The sequence below is a fragment of the Anomaloglossus baeobatrachus genome, chromosome 4 (genome assembly GCF_048569485.1).
Source record: "Anomaloglossus baeobatrachus isolate aAnoBae1 chromosome 4, aAnoBae1.hap1, whole genome shotgun sequence".
Taxonomy (NCBI): Eukaryota; Metazoa; Chordata; class Amphibia; order Anura; family Aromobatidae; genus Anomaloglossus; species Anomaloglossus baeobatrachus.
In genome coordinates, this window is record NC_134356.1 from 233480999 (window position 1) to 233499431 (window position 18433).

The 18433-nt window shown below is 45.0% G+C and overlaps 1 protein-coding gene across 2 annotated transcripts in view; it reads left to right on the plus strand.

Annotated features, from left to right (window-relative positions):
- The window catches only part of CFAP54 (cilia and flagella associated protein 54), a 680590-nt gene that overhangs the window by 228054 nt on the left and 434103 nt on the right, over window positions 1-18433 (plus strand). For both annotated transcript variants that reach the window (XM_075344744.1, XM_075344743.1), the window contains exons 30-31: window positions 3017-3106; window positions 12632-12758. In XM_075344744.1, coding sequence (XP_075200859.1) covers window positions 3017-3106; window positions 12632-12758 — 217 coding nt within the window. The remainder of the gene's footprint in view (window positions 1-3016; window positions 3107-12631; window positions 12759-18433) is intronic.

Sequence of the window (18433 nt, forward strand, 5' to 3'; positions counted from 1 at the left end):
AACATGACAGTTCTGAGGGGAACCTCTCTTCTTAAACCACTGTATGGTCTTGGCCACTGTACTGCAGCTCAGTGTCAGGGTGTTGGCAATCTTCTTATAGCCTAGGCCATCTTTATGTAGAGCAACAATTCTTTGTTTCAGATCCTCAGAGAATTCTTTGCCATGAGGTGCCATGTTAAGTTTCCAGTGAATAATATGGGAAAGTGTCAGAGCGATAATAGCAAATATGACACACCTGCTCCCCATTCACACCTGCCGCCAGGTAACAGTAAGGCTGTGTGCACACATTGCATTTTTATCGTGTTTTTGAGTGCAGATTTGTCAAAAAACTGCATGCAAATCCTTAAGGCTGCTTTCACACATCAGTTTTTTGCAATCAGGCACAATCCAGCGCTTTGCAGAAAAAACGCATCCGTTTTATTTAGGCCACCGGATGCGTTTTTTCCTCATAGACTTTCTTTAGCGCCGGATTGTGCCGCATGGCCTTGCGTTGCGTATGTTTTTTGCCGGATGCTGCATATTTAGCCGATGCGGCGGCTGGATGGAACGTTGCTTGCAGCGTTTTTTGTTTGTGGCAAAAAGACGCATCGCGCCGGATACGGCATGATTTACAATGCAAGCCTATGGACGCCAGATGAGGCGGCCTGCGGCAAAAAAATGCATCCGGTGGCCGGATGCGTTTTTTGAACTGCGCATGCTCAGTATCAAACTGGATCTGTCAAAAAACGGACGGGCCGCATGGAAAAACTTATGCAACGGATCCGTTTTTTTCTTCGCATCCGGTGCATAGGATTTTGAGCCGGATTGTGCCTGATGCAAAAAAACTGATCCAGCAAAGACTATGAGAATCTTGAAGTTGTGTGCACAAGTTGCTTTTTTCCCTTTACATATTTAGTGCAGAAATAATTCTGCAGCATGTCAGTTCTGTTAGCATTTTTGTTTCTTATTTCCACACTGGAATGCATGGGGGGAAAAAAAACACAACGAAAACGTGGCAAAAACATAGCGTTTTTCACTGCAGGAGTTCAGAAATGGTGCAGAAATTTCGACAACCAAATACTCCATGTGTGCACACATAGCCTAATGAGTCACAAGATATCGGGGAGAGAAAATGGTTAATTGGGCACAACTTAACCCTAGAACGCATACCTGGGGCCTTGCAGGCCTGCTAGGTCATTTGTTTTCTATGGTAGATTGAATTGCTTGCGCGTTCTAGGGTTAAGGCTACTTTACACGCTGCGATATCGGTACCGATATCGCTAGCGTGGGTACCCGCCCCCATCTGTTGTGCGACACGGACAAATCGCTGCCCGTGCCGCACAACATCGCCCAGACATGTCACACATACTTACCTGCCCGGCGACGTCGCTGTGACCGGCGAACCGTCTCCTTTCTAAGGGGGCGGTTCGTTCAGCGTCACAGCGACGTCACAGCTGCGTCACTGAACCGCCGCCCAATAGAAGCGGAGGGGCGGAGATGAGCGGGACGAACATCCCGCCCACCTCCTTCCTTCCGCATAGCGGCCGGGAGGCAGGTACGGAGAGGTTCCTCGTTCCTGCGGTGTCACACGGAGCGATGTGTGCTGCCGGAGGAACGAGGAACAACTTTGTTACTGCTGCAGTAACGATATTTGAGAATGGACCCCCATATCACCGATGAGCGATTTTGCACGTTTTTGCGACGATGCAAAATCGCTCATAGGTGTCACACGGAACGGCATCGCTAATGCGGCCGGATGTGCGTCACCAATTCCGTGACCCCAACGAGTTCGCATTAGCGATGTCGTAGCGTGTAAAGCCCCCTTTAAGCTGGCTTTACACGCTACAACATATCTAACGATGTTTCGGCGGGGTCACGTCGTAAGTGACGCACATCCGGCATCGTTAGTGACGTAGTAGCGTGTGACAGCTACGTGCGATTGCGATTGAATGTAAAACCGTTCATCGCATACACGTCGTTCATTTCCTAAAAATTGCATGTCGGGTTGTTCAATGTTCCCGAGGCAGCACACATCGCAGTGTCTGACACCCTGGGAACGATGAACAGATCTTACCTGCGTCCTGCCGGCAATGCGGAAGGAAGGAGGTGGGCGGGATGTTTACGTCCCGCTCATCTCCGCCCCTCCGCTTCTATTGGCCGGCTGCCGTGTGCCATCGCTGTGACGCCGAACATCCCTCCCACTCCAGGAAGTGGATGTTCGCCGCCCACAGCGAGGTTGTATGGAAGGGTAAGTACGTGTGACGGCAAATAATCGTTTGTGCGACATGGTCAACAAATTGAACGTGTCGCACATACGATGGGAGCGTGTCACATCGCATACGATATCGTATGCTTAATTGTAAGTTGTAAAGCAGGCTTTAGACACTTTCACTTAGGGGTGTACTTAGTTCTGTGATATACTGTATATGTATACACATATATGTATATGATTAGTATGATTAGTGATAGACCAAGGATGCACGTTGCATGTACCTGGATTGTATACATGTCTCTGCATTTCCTTGTCCATGGTCTCTCCCCTTGTAATCAAATCGATTAGCCATGGTCCTTGAGATCTACTATGTGGAGTTACGAGTGGTACATTTCAAAAGTTGAACAAATAGTGATCTCATTATTCAGAGGACACTAAGATACTAGAAAAAAAAGTTTTCTTCTAGATTTGTATACTTTCAACATAATCATTTTCATATAATAGCTAATCAGTGTAGTTTACCTGGGTGAATTAATGAAAAAAGTTATTAACTGGCCATATTGTTGTTTTTACAGTGATGCTTCTATGGAAAATAAAAAACAATTAAGAGTTTCTTGCCACAGGAAAGAACAAGCTGACACAGCACAACGTAAATTTACCGCTTGCTGCGCTCACATGTTAGAACAGAATACTAAACAGGGAAATTGCAGAGAAAGTTTTTTAAATGTGTAACTTAGTCTAAAAATGACTTCTGCATCGACTGCTGTAAAGTTAATTCATTTGAATATGTATAAATCTGATATATTTGAACATTTCATTTTATAGCTGCTGGGACCCAGCTTACTGGACAAGAAGATCCTCTCCTTCTGTATTCTGTTGTTTCATGCTGGTCTCCAAGTGCCGCATTTAAAGAAAGTGAGTTTTTCATAATCCAAATGATAAAAAAGCTTTAATAGACTTTTTATTGTTTATTTGACAAATTTTGAGGTATAAGATGCTGCATATAGCAGGATTACAGTTGTCAGATTACCACACTTTATTTATGTGATGCTGCATACACAAATATTAGTATTTGACCAGATCATCATTTTAATGCAGACTATCCAACTCCAAGCTGTGTAAATGTGAATGCTTATTGGATGAAGCAGATCAGGGATGTGTATTTGGTAATGAAGGAGGTTGTGGCCTAAGTATATTAACCCCTTTTATCAAGGTGTGCAGAATTTGGCAGCTTGTTTTCCTTTGGCACAATGGGCCAAAAAAGAGATTGAACTGACTCTGACAAGTAAAAAAAAATGTTAAATCTTACAGAGGGATACATGACTCTTGACGTTACTAAGATATTGGGGCATAATCACAGAACCATCAAAAGTTTGTTGCAAATAATCAAAAAGTGTTTAGAAAAAAGGTGTTCTTAAAAAGACGCACATTAACTGGGATAAATTTGAGAAGAATCAAACTTGAAGTGACAAGGAACCAATTATACTCCAGTGCTATCATATTACAGAACTGCAACCTCCCCAAAGTGCCCAGGAGTACGAGGTGTTCAGTACTCAGAGACATGGCCAAAGTAACAAGGCTAAAACCTGACCATCACTGAACAAGACTCACAAGCTAAAACATCAAAACTGGGCTAAGATATATCTGAAAAATGTTTTTCAAAGATTTTATAGACTGGTGACATGAGAGTGACTCTTGACGTACCAGATGGATGGACCCACAGCTGGATCAGACTTCCGATTTGACTCATACAACAACAAGGTGGAGGTGGGGTACTGCTATCGGCCGGTATTAAAAATGAGCTAGGTGGACCTTTTCAGAGAAGATGGACTCAAAATCAACTCCCAGACCTACTGCCAGTTTTTAGAAGACACTTTCTTCAAGCAATGGTGCAGGAAAGGTCAACATCTTTCAAGAAAAGTTTGATTTGAAAGGACATTGCTCCATCATATGCATCAAAGTACTCCACTGATTGGCTATCCAGTAAAGATCTTCAAGATGAAAGAATAATGACATGGCCCCTTCCTCGTGTGACCTTAATCCTATTGAGAACTTGTGCACCCTTCTTAAATAGGAGATTTATGGTGAAGGAAAACGGTCACCTCTCTGAACAGTGTCTAGAAGGCTGTGGTTGGTGCTGTCAAAAAAGTTTACAGTCAACAGATTAAGAAATTAAGAAACTCACTCCATGGAAGGCTTCTGACTGGTATTGAAAAGAAGGGCGGCTGTATTGGTCACTGATATTTTTTGGGGGAATGTCAGAAATGTATTTTTGTACATTTTGAGTTGCTTGGTTGTTATAATTCTTAATGTAACAGCTGAAAATAAACAAATGATATGGGTAAATATATGTTTTTACTTTAGTTGCATAACAATTCAGCACCCAAATAGTTGCCTAATAATTATGCATACATAGATATTCTCCTAAGGTCGGAGTCACATGAGTGTATGGAAATTCTGACCGATTTTCATCAAGGAGAGTTAGACGACTGAAATCCGTTTGGTATCGCATACAGTTGAAACCAGAAGTTTCCATCTTCTATCTAAAAAGGACACATTTGCATGTTTTTCTCACTATCTGACATGAAATCAGAATAAACCTTTCCAGTTTTAGGTCAGTTTAGTATCAAAATTATTAATATTTGCCAAAGGCCAGAATAATGAGAGAAAGAATGTTTTAAGGCATTTTTATTACTTTCTGCAAAGTCAAAAGTTTCCATACACTAAGGGCGGCTTTGCACACTACGACATCGCAGGTGCGATGTCGGTGGGGTCAAATTGAAAGTGACGCACATCCGGCATCGCATGCGACATCGTACTGTGTAAAGCCTAGATGATACGATTAACGAGCGCAAAATCGTCGTAATCGTATCATAGGTGCAGCGTCGGCGTAATCCATAATTACGCTGATGCGACGGTCCGATGTAGTTCCTCGTTCCTGCGGCAGCACACATCGCTGTGTGTGAAGCCGCAGGAGCGAGGAACATCTCCTACCGGCGTCACTGCGGCTTCCGTAGGATATGCGGAAGGAAGGAGGTGGGCAGGATGTTTACATCCTGCTCATCTCCGCCCCTCCGCCGCTATTGGCCGCCTGCCGTGTGACGTCGCTATGACGCCGCACGACCCACCCCCTTAGGAAGGAGGCGGGTCGCCGGCCAGAGCGATGGTCGCAGGGCAGGTGAGTGCATGTGAAGCTGGCGTAGCGATAATTTTCGCTACGCCAGCTATCACACGATATCGTACCTGCGACGGGGGCGGGGACTATCGCGTGCGACATCGCAGCATTGGCTTGCGATGTCGCAACGTGCAAAGCCCGCCTTAGAATACTATGCCTTTAAACAATATGGGACAGCCCATATGATGATGTAATGTTTTTGGAAGCTTTTGATAGGTTTATTGGCAACATCTGAGTTAATTAGAGACACACCTGTGGATGTATTTTAATGCACACCTGAAACACACTGCTTCTTTGTGTAGCATCATGGGAAAGTCAAAAGAAATCAACCAAGAACTCAGGAAGAGAATTTTGGACTTGCACAAGTCTGGTTCATCCTTGGGTGCAATTTCCAGATACCTAAAGGTGCCTCATTCATCTGTATAAACAATTATATGCAAGTACAAACAAGATGGGAATGTCCAACCATCATACCACTCAGGAAGGTGACGAGTTCTGTGTACCAGAGGTGAATGTACTTTGGGCAGACGTGCATATCAACCCAAGAACAAAAGCAAAAGACTTTGTAAAGATGCTGGCGGAAGCAGGAAAGATTGTGTCATTATCCACAGTGACAAAAGTACTGTATCAGCATGGGCTGAAAGGCTACTCTGCCAGGAAAAATCCACTACTCCAAAAGAAACATAAAAAAGACAGATTAATGTTTGCAAATGCACACAGGAACACAGACCTTAATTTCTGGGAACATGTCCTGTGGTCTTACGAAAACTAAAATGTAGCTGTTTGGCCATAATGACCATTGTTACGATTGGAGGAAAAAGGGAGAAGCGTTGAAGCCTAAGAACACCATCCCAATTGTGAACATGGGGGTGACAGCACCATGTTGTGGCATTGTTTTGCTGCAGGAGGGACTGGTGAACTTCACAACTGAAGCAACATCTCAAGACATCAGCCAGGAACTTAAAGCTGGGGTGGAAATTGGTCTTCCAAATGAACTCAGTTACACCAGTTCTGTCAGCAGGAATGGGCCCAAATTCCTACCAACTATTGTGATAAGCTTGTAGAAGGAGATTCAAAATGTTTGACCCAAGTCATACAGTTTAAAAAGAACCTGTCAGGTCTCATATGCGTTCTGTCCTACAAGCAAGGTGATGTGTGACCTAGAAACCCCTTCCTACCCATCCCTCTGTTGTAATATTGTGTAATATGAATGTATAAAAAATATCAGAGGGTCTAGTGCCCTGGGCATCACATCGCCCCTTGGGCGTTTGCATACTTTCCGTGGTATCACGCCCCTGTGGTCGTGATACCATGGGTTTATATGAGCGACGTCACCGTCAGCTCCTTGAGATCCCACGTGTGCGCCCTTGCCATACCCGCAGCCTTGTTATCTGGTTGCTCGCTTGTCGGCATCAGACGCGCACTGCGCATGCTCAGAAGACTCCTGCAGTTCCGACCATGCACAGAGCGCGTCTGAAATCGACAAGCAAGCACCCGGATAACAAGGCTGCAGGAATGGTAAGTGTGCACACGCGGGATCTCAAGGAGCTGACGGTGACGTCGCTCATGTAAATCCATGGTATCACGCCCACAGTGGCGTGATTCCATGGAAAGCATGCAAACGTCCACGGGGCGATGTGATGCCCAGGGGACTAGACCCTCTGATCATTTACATAGGGAACATGTAAGTAATAAAACTTTTTTTTATACATTCATATTACACAATATTACAACACAGGGATGGGTAGGAAGGGGTTTCTAGGTCACACAACACCCTGCTTGTAGGTCAGAACACATGTGGGACCTGACAGGTTCCCTTTAAGGGTAATGGTACCAAATGCTAATGAAATGTATGTAAACTTTGCAGAAAGTAATAAAAATGCCATTAAACGTTCTCTCTCTCTCCTTCTCTCTTATTATTCTGGCATTTGGCAAATATAAATAATTTTGGTTCCTAATTGACCTAAAACGGGAAAGGTTTATTCTGATTTCATGTCAGATAGTGAGAAAAACATGCATGCGTGTCCTTTTTAGATAGAGGATGGAAACTTCTGGTTTCAACTGTTTGTCATCTGAGTCCTATGTGAGTGTGTGGTTTTTTTTTTCTTGCCTAGCAATCCATATGACTTCCATAAGCCATCGGTAGCATATGAATTTCTTTCTCAGCAACTATAATTCTACATCAGTGTTTTATGTTTCAGAATGGTATTGTATGCATAAAAATAAGACGCCATATGGATGGTCCGTGTTAAGTCCGTTTTTTTTCTTGCACCCATTGACTTTTATTTGTGAGTCTCGCATGATTTATGCATCCACTCACAGAATCTGGATGAGAAAAAAAATGATCATCTGCTCTAACTTATTGACTAATATTAGTCCGAGACAGTATGTAAAACTCCATGTCACAAGGACGACACACGGAGACTAGGCTAGGGGAAAAATGCCACTCGCATCTCACTGCAAGCCACTTCAGGAACAATAAGCAAGCTATATTTTACACACAGATGGGACTGAGCCTTTAGTCCTTCATACACTTGTCACACTAGGTACAAGGTAGTACCAAGCGAACGGCAAAAGGAAAGGGAAGGAAAACCCTGCATCTAAGAAGGGGGAGATGGTGACCCCTGACTGAACCTTCCACTGGTCCTTGAAGTCCCTCACCACCTTGGATAGGTTCCGCACCTGGGTCTTGAAGGGGAAAGGATGAAAACCCAGCAGAGGAGCACTGAATACTGACAGCAGGAACAATAGAAAGTCAGGGAGCATTTTGCACAACCAAACGCTGTGACTGTCTATTGCCGGACACTACAGGACTGCCTGTCACACCTGTGACAACACTACACCCAGATACAGTGAATCTAGGACATTTCAAAAATGTTTATTACTCTATAGAGCACCAGGCTCCTCAGAGGTGAGCCGCAACCTTCTTATGTCACAGTCAAAGCACAAGATACTCAGAGTGCTTCCTCTCCTGTTGTCACAGCACTGTATACTTGTCAGGGCTTCAGGGGATAGTCAGGTCAGCTGTCAATACTCACTCATGCAAGTCAATAGATTCACTCAACACCTGCCTCCTTTCTCTATTCTGTCCTTGAATATGTAGTGCTTTGCCTGATTGTCAGTAGCTAATTGGTGAGTTGTCTGTAAGAGCCATGTTGGTCCCACCTCAAGTAAAAAGCCTTTGCATCTCTCAGTAAAGTCTGGGATGAGGCGGGCGAGAGGTTGTAGAAATAGGTATTCCGTAATTTACACATTTGATATCACGAAATATTGCATTTTTGTCAAAGTTGTAAGATATCGGTTGGGTTGCTGCTGTAATTATACCCTTTTTCATCTTATTAACATCGTTAGGCTATGTACGCACAGTGCGTTTTTTTCAGCGTTTTTGCGTGTTTTTGTGCGTTTTTGTGCTGCAAACTGCATGAATTTGCTTCCCCAGCAAAGTCTATGAGTTTTCATTTTTGCTGTCCGCACACAGCTTTATTTTTTTAGCTGCGTTTTTGAGCTGAAAAAAAAAGTGTCATGTCAATTCTTTTCTGCGTTTTTCTGCGTTTTCCACCAATGCAAAGCATTGGAAAAAAGCAGTGGTCAAAAACGCAGCAAAACGCAGCCAAAAACACGTCAAACGTGGTAAAAACGCATGCATTTTTTTGCTGCGGGTACGTTTTTGTGCGTTTTTAGCGGTAAAAAAACGCACAAAAACACAGCGTCTAAAGAAAGCAATGTGGGCACATAGCCTATGTCTCATCATTACAGTAGCCAGTAAATGGCCATATCATTAAAATTTGTATACTAATTATATGACTTGGTACTCATCAGAATGAGGGCTGGTTTCCACTTGCGATTAACCGAGCTGAGTGCAATCTGATAAAACATCAGATTGCACTCGCACTAGTGCAAAATTATGGGGCACTGTTCATCTGCAATTGATTTCTCATTCCAAATGAGAAATGAATCGCAGCATGTTGTGTTTGGCAGCGAGTCTCGGCTCATGCACCCCCATACAAGTCTATGTGAAACATTGTACTGCACTCGCATGTGATCCGACTGCAGTGCGATGTACATAGACAGTCAGCGAAGGAGAGGGAGAAAGTGCTCCTTCCCCCATTCTCCGCAGCTGTGATCAGATTGCAAAATTGGATCACAGTCGCGTGACCCTTGGCTGACGCTCGCAGCAGAGGGTCATTAGCATATTGCTTCCAATGCTCTTGCATCAGAAGCTATGCGCAAGTGGAACCGAGGCCTGAGGCAGATTGCGTGGAGTGGAATGGTAGAAGGATGAAAATAGTGCTGTGGGGAGCGCAACATTCTGATGAAGGTCCAGATATAGGACCGAATTGTGAACCTATTTGATTGTTTGAATTAAATTTTCTCCTTTTAACATATTCAAACTGCTGAGTTTTCATCTATTTACTACCATGGATTGGAACCTTACTCAGCTACCTACGTACAATTTTGCAGTGCCGTATATCATTGATTACCATTTAGCAATTGACTGATTTGGTCATCACACCAAAGATGGTTGCAAGTCTGGGGGCTATAGCCAGTGGCGTAACTACTGCGGTCGCAGCGGTCGCGATCGCGACCGGGCCCGGGAGGTTAGGGGCCCGGCGGCCGCCAGGCAGATCATCAGCCAGCTCCTGTCAGTGTGAGAGGAGCTGCGCTGATCTGTCACAGACCTCGCGGCCGCTATTTGACCCGCTGCCGACACCGGGCCCCCCTGCCTGATGTCAGCGGCGGCATCGGGGCCCCCTGCCTGGTGTCAGCAGCTGCAGCGTCTCCCCCGTCACCGCGCACAGTAATGATGAAGCATAGCGCGGCCGGTGCCGCGCTATGCATCACCATTCTCCCCCTGTGCGATGACGTCACTCCCGAGCGACTGCTGTGCTGAGTGCACAGAGTACAGGACGGGAGGACGCCGACCACAGCACCAGGAGAACGAGCAGCGGGGAAGACAGCAGCGGTGGAAGGAAGAGAGAAGGTGAGTACTTGGGTTTTTTTTAATATAAGTGAGTAAACGGTGGCCAGAGGCTTGGGAAGGCAGTTCTGGGGAAGCTGCATTATTGTACATGGAGGCCGGGAGAGGCTGCTTTATACATGGAGGTCTGAGGAGGCTGCATTATATGTGGAGGTCTGGGGTAGCTGCATTATTATACATGGAGATACTGCATTATACATGGAGGCCTAGAGATACTGCATTATACATGGAGGCCTGAGGAGGCTGGGTGCATTGTTATACATGGAGGCCTGGAGAGGCTGGCTGCTATATTATACATGGAGGCCTGAGGAGGCTGGGGGCATTGTTATACATGGAGGTGGTCTGGAGAGACTGGGTGCTATATTATACATGGAGGCCTGAGGAGACTGGGTGCATTGTTATACATGGAGGCCTGGAGAAGCTGGCTGCTACATTATACATGGAGGCCTGAGGAGGCTGGCTGCATTATTATACATGGAGGCCTGGAGAGGCTGGCTGCATTATTATATATGGAGGTCTGGGGGGGCTGCATAATACAAAATGAAGGACACCTTATACATGGAATATAGGGGTGCCTTATGCATGGAGGAGTATGGGGCTGCATAATGCAATATGAAGTTTTATGGGGTTGCGTTATAATACATATAGGACTATGGGGGCTACATTATAATATATGGAGGACTATGGAGGCTACCTTATACATGGACTATGGGGGTGCGTTATAAAACATGGAGGACTATGTGGTGCAGTATTATATATTGAGTACTATGGGGTGAATTATAATACATGGAGAACTATGAGAAATTCATTATAATAATTGAAGGGCTACTTTATACATGGAGGATTATGGGTGTGCATTATAATATATGGGGGACTATGTGGTGCAGTATTATATATTGAGTACTATGGGGTGAATTATAATGCATGGAGAACTATGGGAAATGCATTATAATACATGGAGGACTATGGAAGTGTATTCTAATATATGAAGGGTTATGTAGGACCCTTTATACTATTGGGAAGGCTATGTGGGTGCCATTATTGTATTTGGAGAACTATATACAAGGGGGGACAAAGATACAAGCAGGGGATGGGAACGTTTTGTGCTGAGGGAAAAAGGCTCTTTTCCCTCAGCACCCAGCTTTCCCATGCTCTGCTATACATCTTCTCTCAGCACCCAGCTTTCCCATGCTCTGCTATACATCATGTCTCAGCACCCAGCTTTCCCATGCTCTCATATGGGAAAGCTGGGTGCTGAGGGAAAGATGTATAGCAGAGCATGGGGAAGCAGTGTGCCGAGGACAAGATGGATATCAGAAAATAAGAAAGCTGGGTGCTGATAGAGGGATTTCAGATCATGGGAAATCTGGGTGCTGTGGGTAAGAGCCAAGTGTCAGCATCATTATCCTGTACCCCGAGTGTCAGTGTCATTATCCTGTACCCTAAATGTCGATGTACGTGGAGGGGGGGCCCAGGTCTGAACTTTGCACCGGGGCCCATCAAACTCTAGTTACGCCCCTGGCTATAGCACTAGTCTAGCTGGAGTTGTATAGACTACAGACCTCAAGTATATTACTATTTGTCATTTTCACATATATAGAGCATTTTGGGGTTAATAAAACCCTTAAAGGAATGCGAAATCTGAGATCAAAGAGAATAGACTGAAGCTGAGCTAAAAGATTTGCAAGACCTTGCTCCATCCGCCATGTTAGTCATCCGTGGCCACTGGATCAGAACACTGTGAACCTCCTACTTGTGATTAGTAGGACAGGCACAACGTAACCACTGGACCAGGGTACTGCAAAGCTTTGTACTCGTCCAGAATACACTGACAAGCCATGTGCATCCACTTCAACCTTACATCATTGTGGATTGAGGTTAAAAATTTCAAATAAACTAGTTTTAGGGCCACAAACTATGCAAATATAAATCTAAAGTGTAATGATGGGCAGAATTTGGTGACTGAAGAACAGGGAATGTTTTAGTTAGGCAGTAAATCTAGTGATTATCAATAACCAAAAGATGTCACTCTTCTCTAGTTTATGTTCAGCTGTGACAGGTACAAGTAATGGAGGCCAGCTTCTAGGGCTTCAGATTGATGCCTGTGTCACTGTCAGTGACCTGAGCGGTAATGCTGTAGGTAAATTACTTATATCATTTTCTTTTCTATGTTTATGAAACCATTTAACCTCATTGCACTCAAATATTTGTGTCCTCAACAGTATCTGTTTTTATTTTCTGGCTAAAATGATTACAAAAATAAAGCAATCTGTCTTTTCTTTTACAGTTATGAAATTCAAGAAGAAATCTCGTTTTCTAGAATTTCTTATTCACTTATTGCAGAGGGTATACTATGAGGAAAAGTTCCCAAAAATCCTGGAGTGGTCATCCACTGCCTTAGACTACTTGAAAAGGTACAGTCATTGTGAATGTATAAAATGGACAGTGATTCTCATGTAGGCTTGCAAGTGAGGTACAAGTGTAATGCGGGCTTTACACGAGTCGACTGATCGTGCGATTTCACGATCGATCGCACCCGCCCCAGTCGTTTGTGCCCGTGTCGCACAAAGTCGTTAAACCGCCGTCACACGTACTTACCTGCTGAGCGACCTCACTGTGGGCGGCGAACATCCACTTCCTGAAGGGGGAGGGACGTTCGGCGTCACAGCGACGTCACACAGCGGCCGGCCAATAGAAGTGGAGGGGCGGAGATGAGTGGGACGTAAACATCCCGCCCACCTGCTTCCTTCCTTAGCCTCCAGGAGCCGCGGGACGCAGGTAAGCTGTGTTCATCGTTCCCGGGGTGTCACACGGAGCGATGTGTGCTACTCCAGGTACGATGAACAACCGTCGCCATTTTAATTAAAATTTTTTTAAAACCGAGCAACGAGTACACGACTCACGATTTGTGAGCGATACTGCGTCGCTCGGAGGTGTCACACGAGACGACGTCGTGAACGATGCCGGATGTGCGTCACGAAAACCGTGACCCCGACGATGCATCGCACAATAGTTTGTCTCGTGTAAAGCCCGCATAACTACCAGAGACAAGTTACAAGCAGAAACATTTGGCACAAAAAAAACACAGTAAAAACAATGCGTTACATGTACACTAGACGTCTGGTGCTTAAAAAAAGGTCAACATTTTCTAGTTTTGCACTTCCCTCAACTTTTTCAAAAGTAGCAAAAGATTGGCAGCCTTCTGTGTACACTGTATATTGACAGAAAGCTTTTTATTGGTGCTGGACGTTTGGTTGGACTAGGAGGCACCCAGGCAGCTTGTCCTGTAATGATAATCTCCTGCTGATAAAACACTGATTGTATTGAAACAGCAAAACACAGCCTTGTACGTGAGAACATTGCTGAAATCAAGGTTTCTGCTCCTACATCATGGCATTATATAGCGAAGACATGCTGATGATTAGCACTGCAGTCTTGCAGCGCTGGGGTCCTGGGTTTGAATCCCACCAAGGACAACATCTGCAAGGAGTTTGTATGCTCTCCCTGTGTTTGCGTGGGTTTCCTCCGGGTTCTCTGGTTCCTCCCACACTCCAAAGACATACAGATAGGGAATTTAGATTGTGAGCCCAAATGGGGACAGTGTTCCTGATGTATGTAAAGCGCTGAGGAATATCTTATATAAAAGTAAAGATTTATTTATTTTATTTATTTATTTATTTATTTATGCTGATAAATTCTCTTTAAGATCCTTTACAAGGGGTTGCTGATAAGTCTTTGGCTTTCTGATCTTTTTTTGTTTCTATGGTAACGAATGTTACATCACATGAAGGCCTTATGTGTCCAATATATGTTTTCAAAATTTTGTGTCTGTTGCTTATGGCAACAGAGTTCCACGCACGCGGGAAAACAAAATGGTGAAGTCTAATGCGATATTCACAGCAACTGAGAGCAGAGAAGTGATAAAATTCTTGTTTCTGCAAGGAAAGTCTGTGAAGGATATTTATGGAGATATGTCGCAGACATTGGGGAATCAATGCTCTTCATATTCCACAGTAAAGAACTGTGTTGCCAAATTTTAAAATGGGCCACTTCAGCACCAATGATGAGGAACGTCCTGGACGACCGAGAGTGGTTGTTGTTTTGGAGATCGTTGATGCTGTGCACAACCTCATACTGGAGAATTGACAAATGTCAGCTAAAACAATAGCAGACATCATGGGGATTTCCCATGAATGTGTTTGTTTCATTATCTATGAACATTTGGACATGAGAAAGCTATCTGCAAAGTGGGTCCCCAAATGTTGACAACAGATCAGAGAAACATACAAGTGAAAACTTCCCAGTCCATTTGTCAACATTTCCAGACTGATAAGAACTTCCTGGATGGACTGGTCACTATGGATGAGACCTGGATTTATTTGTATGACCTGAAAGCAAGGAGCAGTCAAAAGAGTAGAGGCACAGTGGTTCTCCTTCTCCTAAGAGGTTCAGGGTGCAAAATCAGCAACTAACGTCATGGCGTTTGTGTTCTGGGATAAGGAGTGCGTGCTGCTAGTGGACTACCTTCAAAAGGCTTCCATCATCAATGCAAGGTATTACATTGAACGTTTGGACCAATTGAAGGCAGCTCTGAAGGCCAAGAGGCCCGGCAAGCTGTCCAAAGGAATCTTGTTCCTACAAGACAACGCCTCTGCTCATACTGCACAAGCAACCACGGCAAAACTGGCAGAGCTTCCAGCTGGTTGACCACCCACCTTATTCACCAGATCTAGCTTCCTCCGACTTTTATCTGTTTGCAAACCTGAGGAAACACCTCAAGGGTTCCAAATTTCACCCCATTTCTTATGCGATAGCTGCAACGGATGCCTGGATTGAGGTACAACTGAAATCCTTTTTTTTGCTAGGGTTACAGAACTTGGAATACTGATGTAAGATGTGTGTTGACATCAGTGGAGAGTATGTGTAATAAATGTAAAGTTTCATAATCCTATCTCGTTTTTTCTGGGTAAAGCCTAAGGCGGGGTTTGTACACTACGACATCGCAGGCCGATGCTGCGATGCCGAGTGTGATAGTCCCCGCCCCCGTCGCAGCAGCGATATGTGGTGATAGCTGGCGTAGCGAAAATTATCGCTACGCCAGCGTCACACACACACTCACCTGCCGTGCGACGTCCCTGTGGCCGGCGACCCGCCTCCTTGTTAAGGGGGCGGGTCGTGCGGCGTCATTGTGACGTCACACGGCAGGCGGCCAATCGGAGCGGAGGGGCGGAGATGAGCAGGATGTAAACATCCTGCCCACCTCCTTCCTTCCGCATATCCTACGGAAGCCGCAGTGAGGCCGGTAGGAGACGTTCCTCGCTCCTGCGACTTCACACACAGCGATGTGTGCTGCCGCAGGAGCGAGGAACAACATCGGACCATTGCGTCGGCGTAATTATGAATTACGCCGACGCTATACCGATGATACGATTACGACGCTTTTGCGCTCGTTAATCGTATCATCCAGCCTTTACACACTGCGATGTCGCATGCGATGCCGGAAGTGCGTCATTTTCAATTTGACCCCACCGACATCGCACCTGCGATGTCGCAGTGTGCAAAGTGCCCCTAAGACTTATCAGCAGCCCCTCGTACAGTATACTAATGAGGCCTGCGACTAGTCACAAGGGCGTTAGTTCCCTTGGCTGTTCGACCCCCTTAGCATGTTAGCACGTTCCTGCGGGCATGCTAACATGCTTATGAATGCGCAGTGTCAGAGGCATGACTCTCACATCTGCTGCCACCACTGGTTTTCGGCTCAGTGTGAACTATCAGAACGTCCCTGGACTTCCGGTCATGTGCACTACATTAATTTGAAGCCAGGATGCGTACACCTGGCTTCATAGTACACATGACTGGAAGTGCGGGACTTCTGATCATGCGCACTGAGCCGAAACCCAGCATCAGGAGCGGTGGTAGCAGAGAGAGATGAGATCGACCATACCTCTGACGCTGCGTACTCATTAGCATGTTAGCACATCCACAGGAGTGTGCTTACATTCGAATGGGCCAACTAGCCAGGGGAAGTAACACTCTTGCGACTAGTTGCTGGCCTCATTAGCATACAATAAAAGATCTTTAGAAATACGTTTTCTAAAGATCTCTTTATGTATGCTACTAGATACAGAGACAGTTAGGCAGGGATTATCAATATGCACCCAGAACTGCTCGTTGTTATGGGTGCTTGTTGGATCTCACAGGTTTACTGTAAGAGGTGAGCATCTTAAAGGGAACCTGTCACAAGTTTTTTGCCCTATAAGCTGCGGCCATCACCACTGGGCTCTTATATACAGCATTATAACATGCTGTATATAAGAGCCCAGGCCGCTGAGTATAACATAAAAAACACTTTATAATACTCACCTAGAAGGTCGCTCCAGTGCACAGTGGTCGGATGGGTGATGCTGTTCTCTGGGACCGGCACCTCCCTTTTCAGCCATCTTGGTCTTCCGTATTCTGAATCTGCAGTGCATGACGCATTTACGTCATACACACGTGCCGGCATTGAGATCCTGCGCAGGCGCACTTTGATCTGCCCGGCCCAGGGTAGATCAAAGTGCACCTGCGCAAGACCTCAATGCCGACGTGTGTATGATGTAGACGCGTCATGCACCGCGGCTTCAGAATAAGGAAGACCAAGATTCATCATTGCTAGCCTATCCTTAATATTGAAATAACTTAAAACCCCCTGTTGATGTTTAGAGATATCTCATTTTATGAATAATTATTGTAAAGCTTTATCAAATGTCTTAGATGTATGTGATTTCTAAGATTATACAGTTCATGTAATTTGCATAATGTTAAAAACTATATTTTTGGTTTGCTTTTCACACTTAGACTTCTGATAACCTATGACATAATACATGAAGTTCCTGCACTAATCATTCATATGCCATGCGGCTTCCAGTCAGGGAAGACAGCTAGTTATATTACTTCTGCTTTCTTTCAGTCTTGGCAAGAAAGTGAGAATCCAGAAGTAATATATAAAATTGTCATTTAGTGCACCCAAAGGCAGAGGCTGTCCCACCATATTTCCTCGTGGTAACACAGCCAACTTGTGCGTTGATTTTATTCAGGTTAATCTCATTCTCATCCGTTTCAATGCCTACATCCTTTTTTTGTGTCGTGTGAATACAAAAGTGAATACAATTTTCAAAAGCATAAAAAAGATAAAACTTAAAAATAAATAATTTTGCCCTATTTGAAATTCGATGTTAGTCTTAGGGGTAATTTGCACTCTACAACATCGCAAGCCGATGCTTGCGATGCCGAGCGCGATCGTACCCGCCCCCGTCGCAGCAGCGATATCTTGTGATCGCTGCCGTAGCGAATATTATCGCTACGGCAGCTTCACATGCACTCACCTGCCCTGCGACGTCGCTCTGGCTGGCGACCCGCCTCCTTCCTAAGGGGGCGGGCCGTGCGACGTCACAGCAACGTCACACGGCAGGCGGCCAATAGAAGCGGAGGGACGGAGATGAGCGGGACGTAAACATCCCGCCCACCTCCGTCCTTCCGCATAGCCGGCGTGAGCCGCGGTGACGCAGGTAAGCTGATGTTCCTCGCTCCTGCGGCTTCTCACACAGCGACGTGTGCTGTCGCAGGGGAACGAGGAACAACATCGTACCGTCGCGGCCGCGCAATTCTGAAAATGTCGGACACTACACCGATGATACGATTACGACGCTTTTGATCTTGTTAATCGTATCAAAAACGCTTTACACACTACGATATCGACAGCGACGCCGGATGTGCGTCACTTTCGATTTGACCCCATCGACATCGCAGCTGCGCTGTCGTAGTGTGCAAAGTACCCTTTAATCTTGATTTGGGATTGGTCCTGTTAAAACAATATAATTAGCTAAATAGAACATAATATATGGGTGGAATAAAGAGATCTTCCAGCATGGATTCCTTATGATAACTTTAGACGAATTAAAGAAAAAAAAATAGAAGAAGAATTAGATTTAAAGTCCTAAAGATTTATCTAATGTCTTAATATTAAGGGGTATTTTATTATGGGGGATAATTATGTTACTTTTATGCATGAAAAACAGTTGAATCAGTCTTTGTTGGGACAGGAATGAGG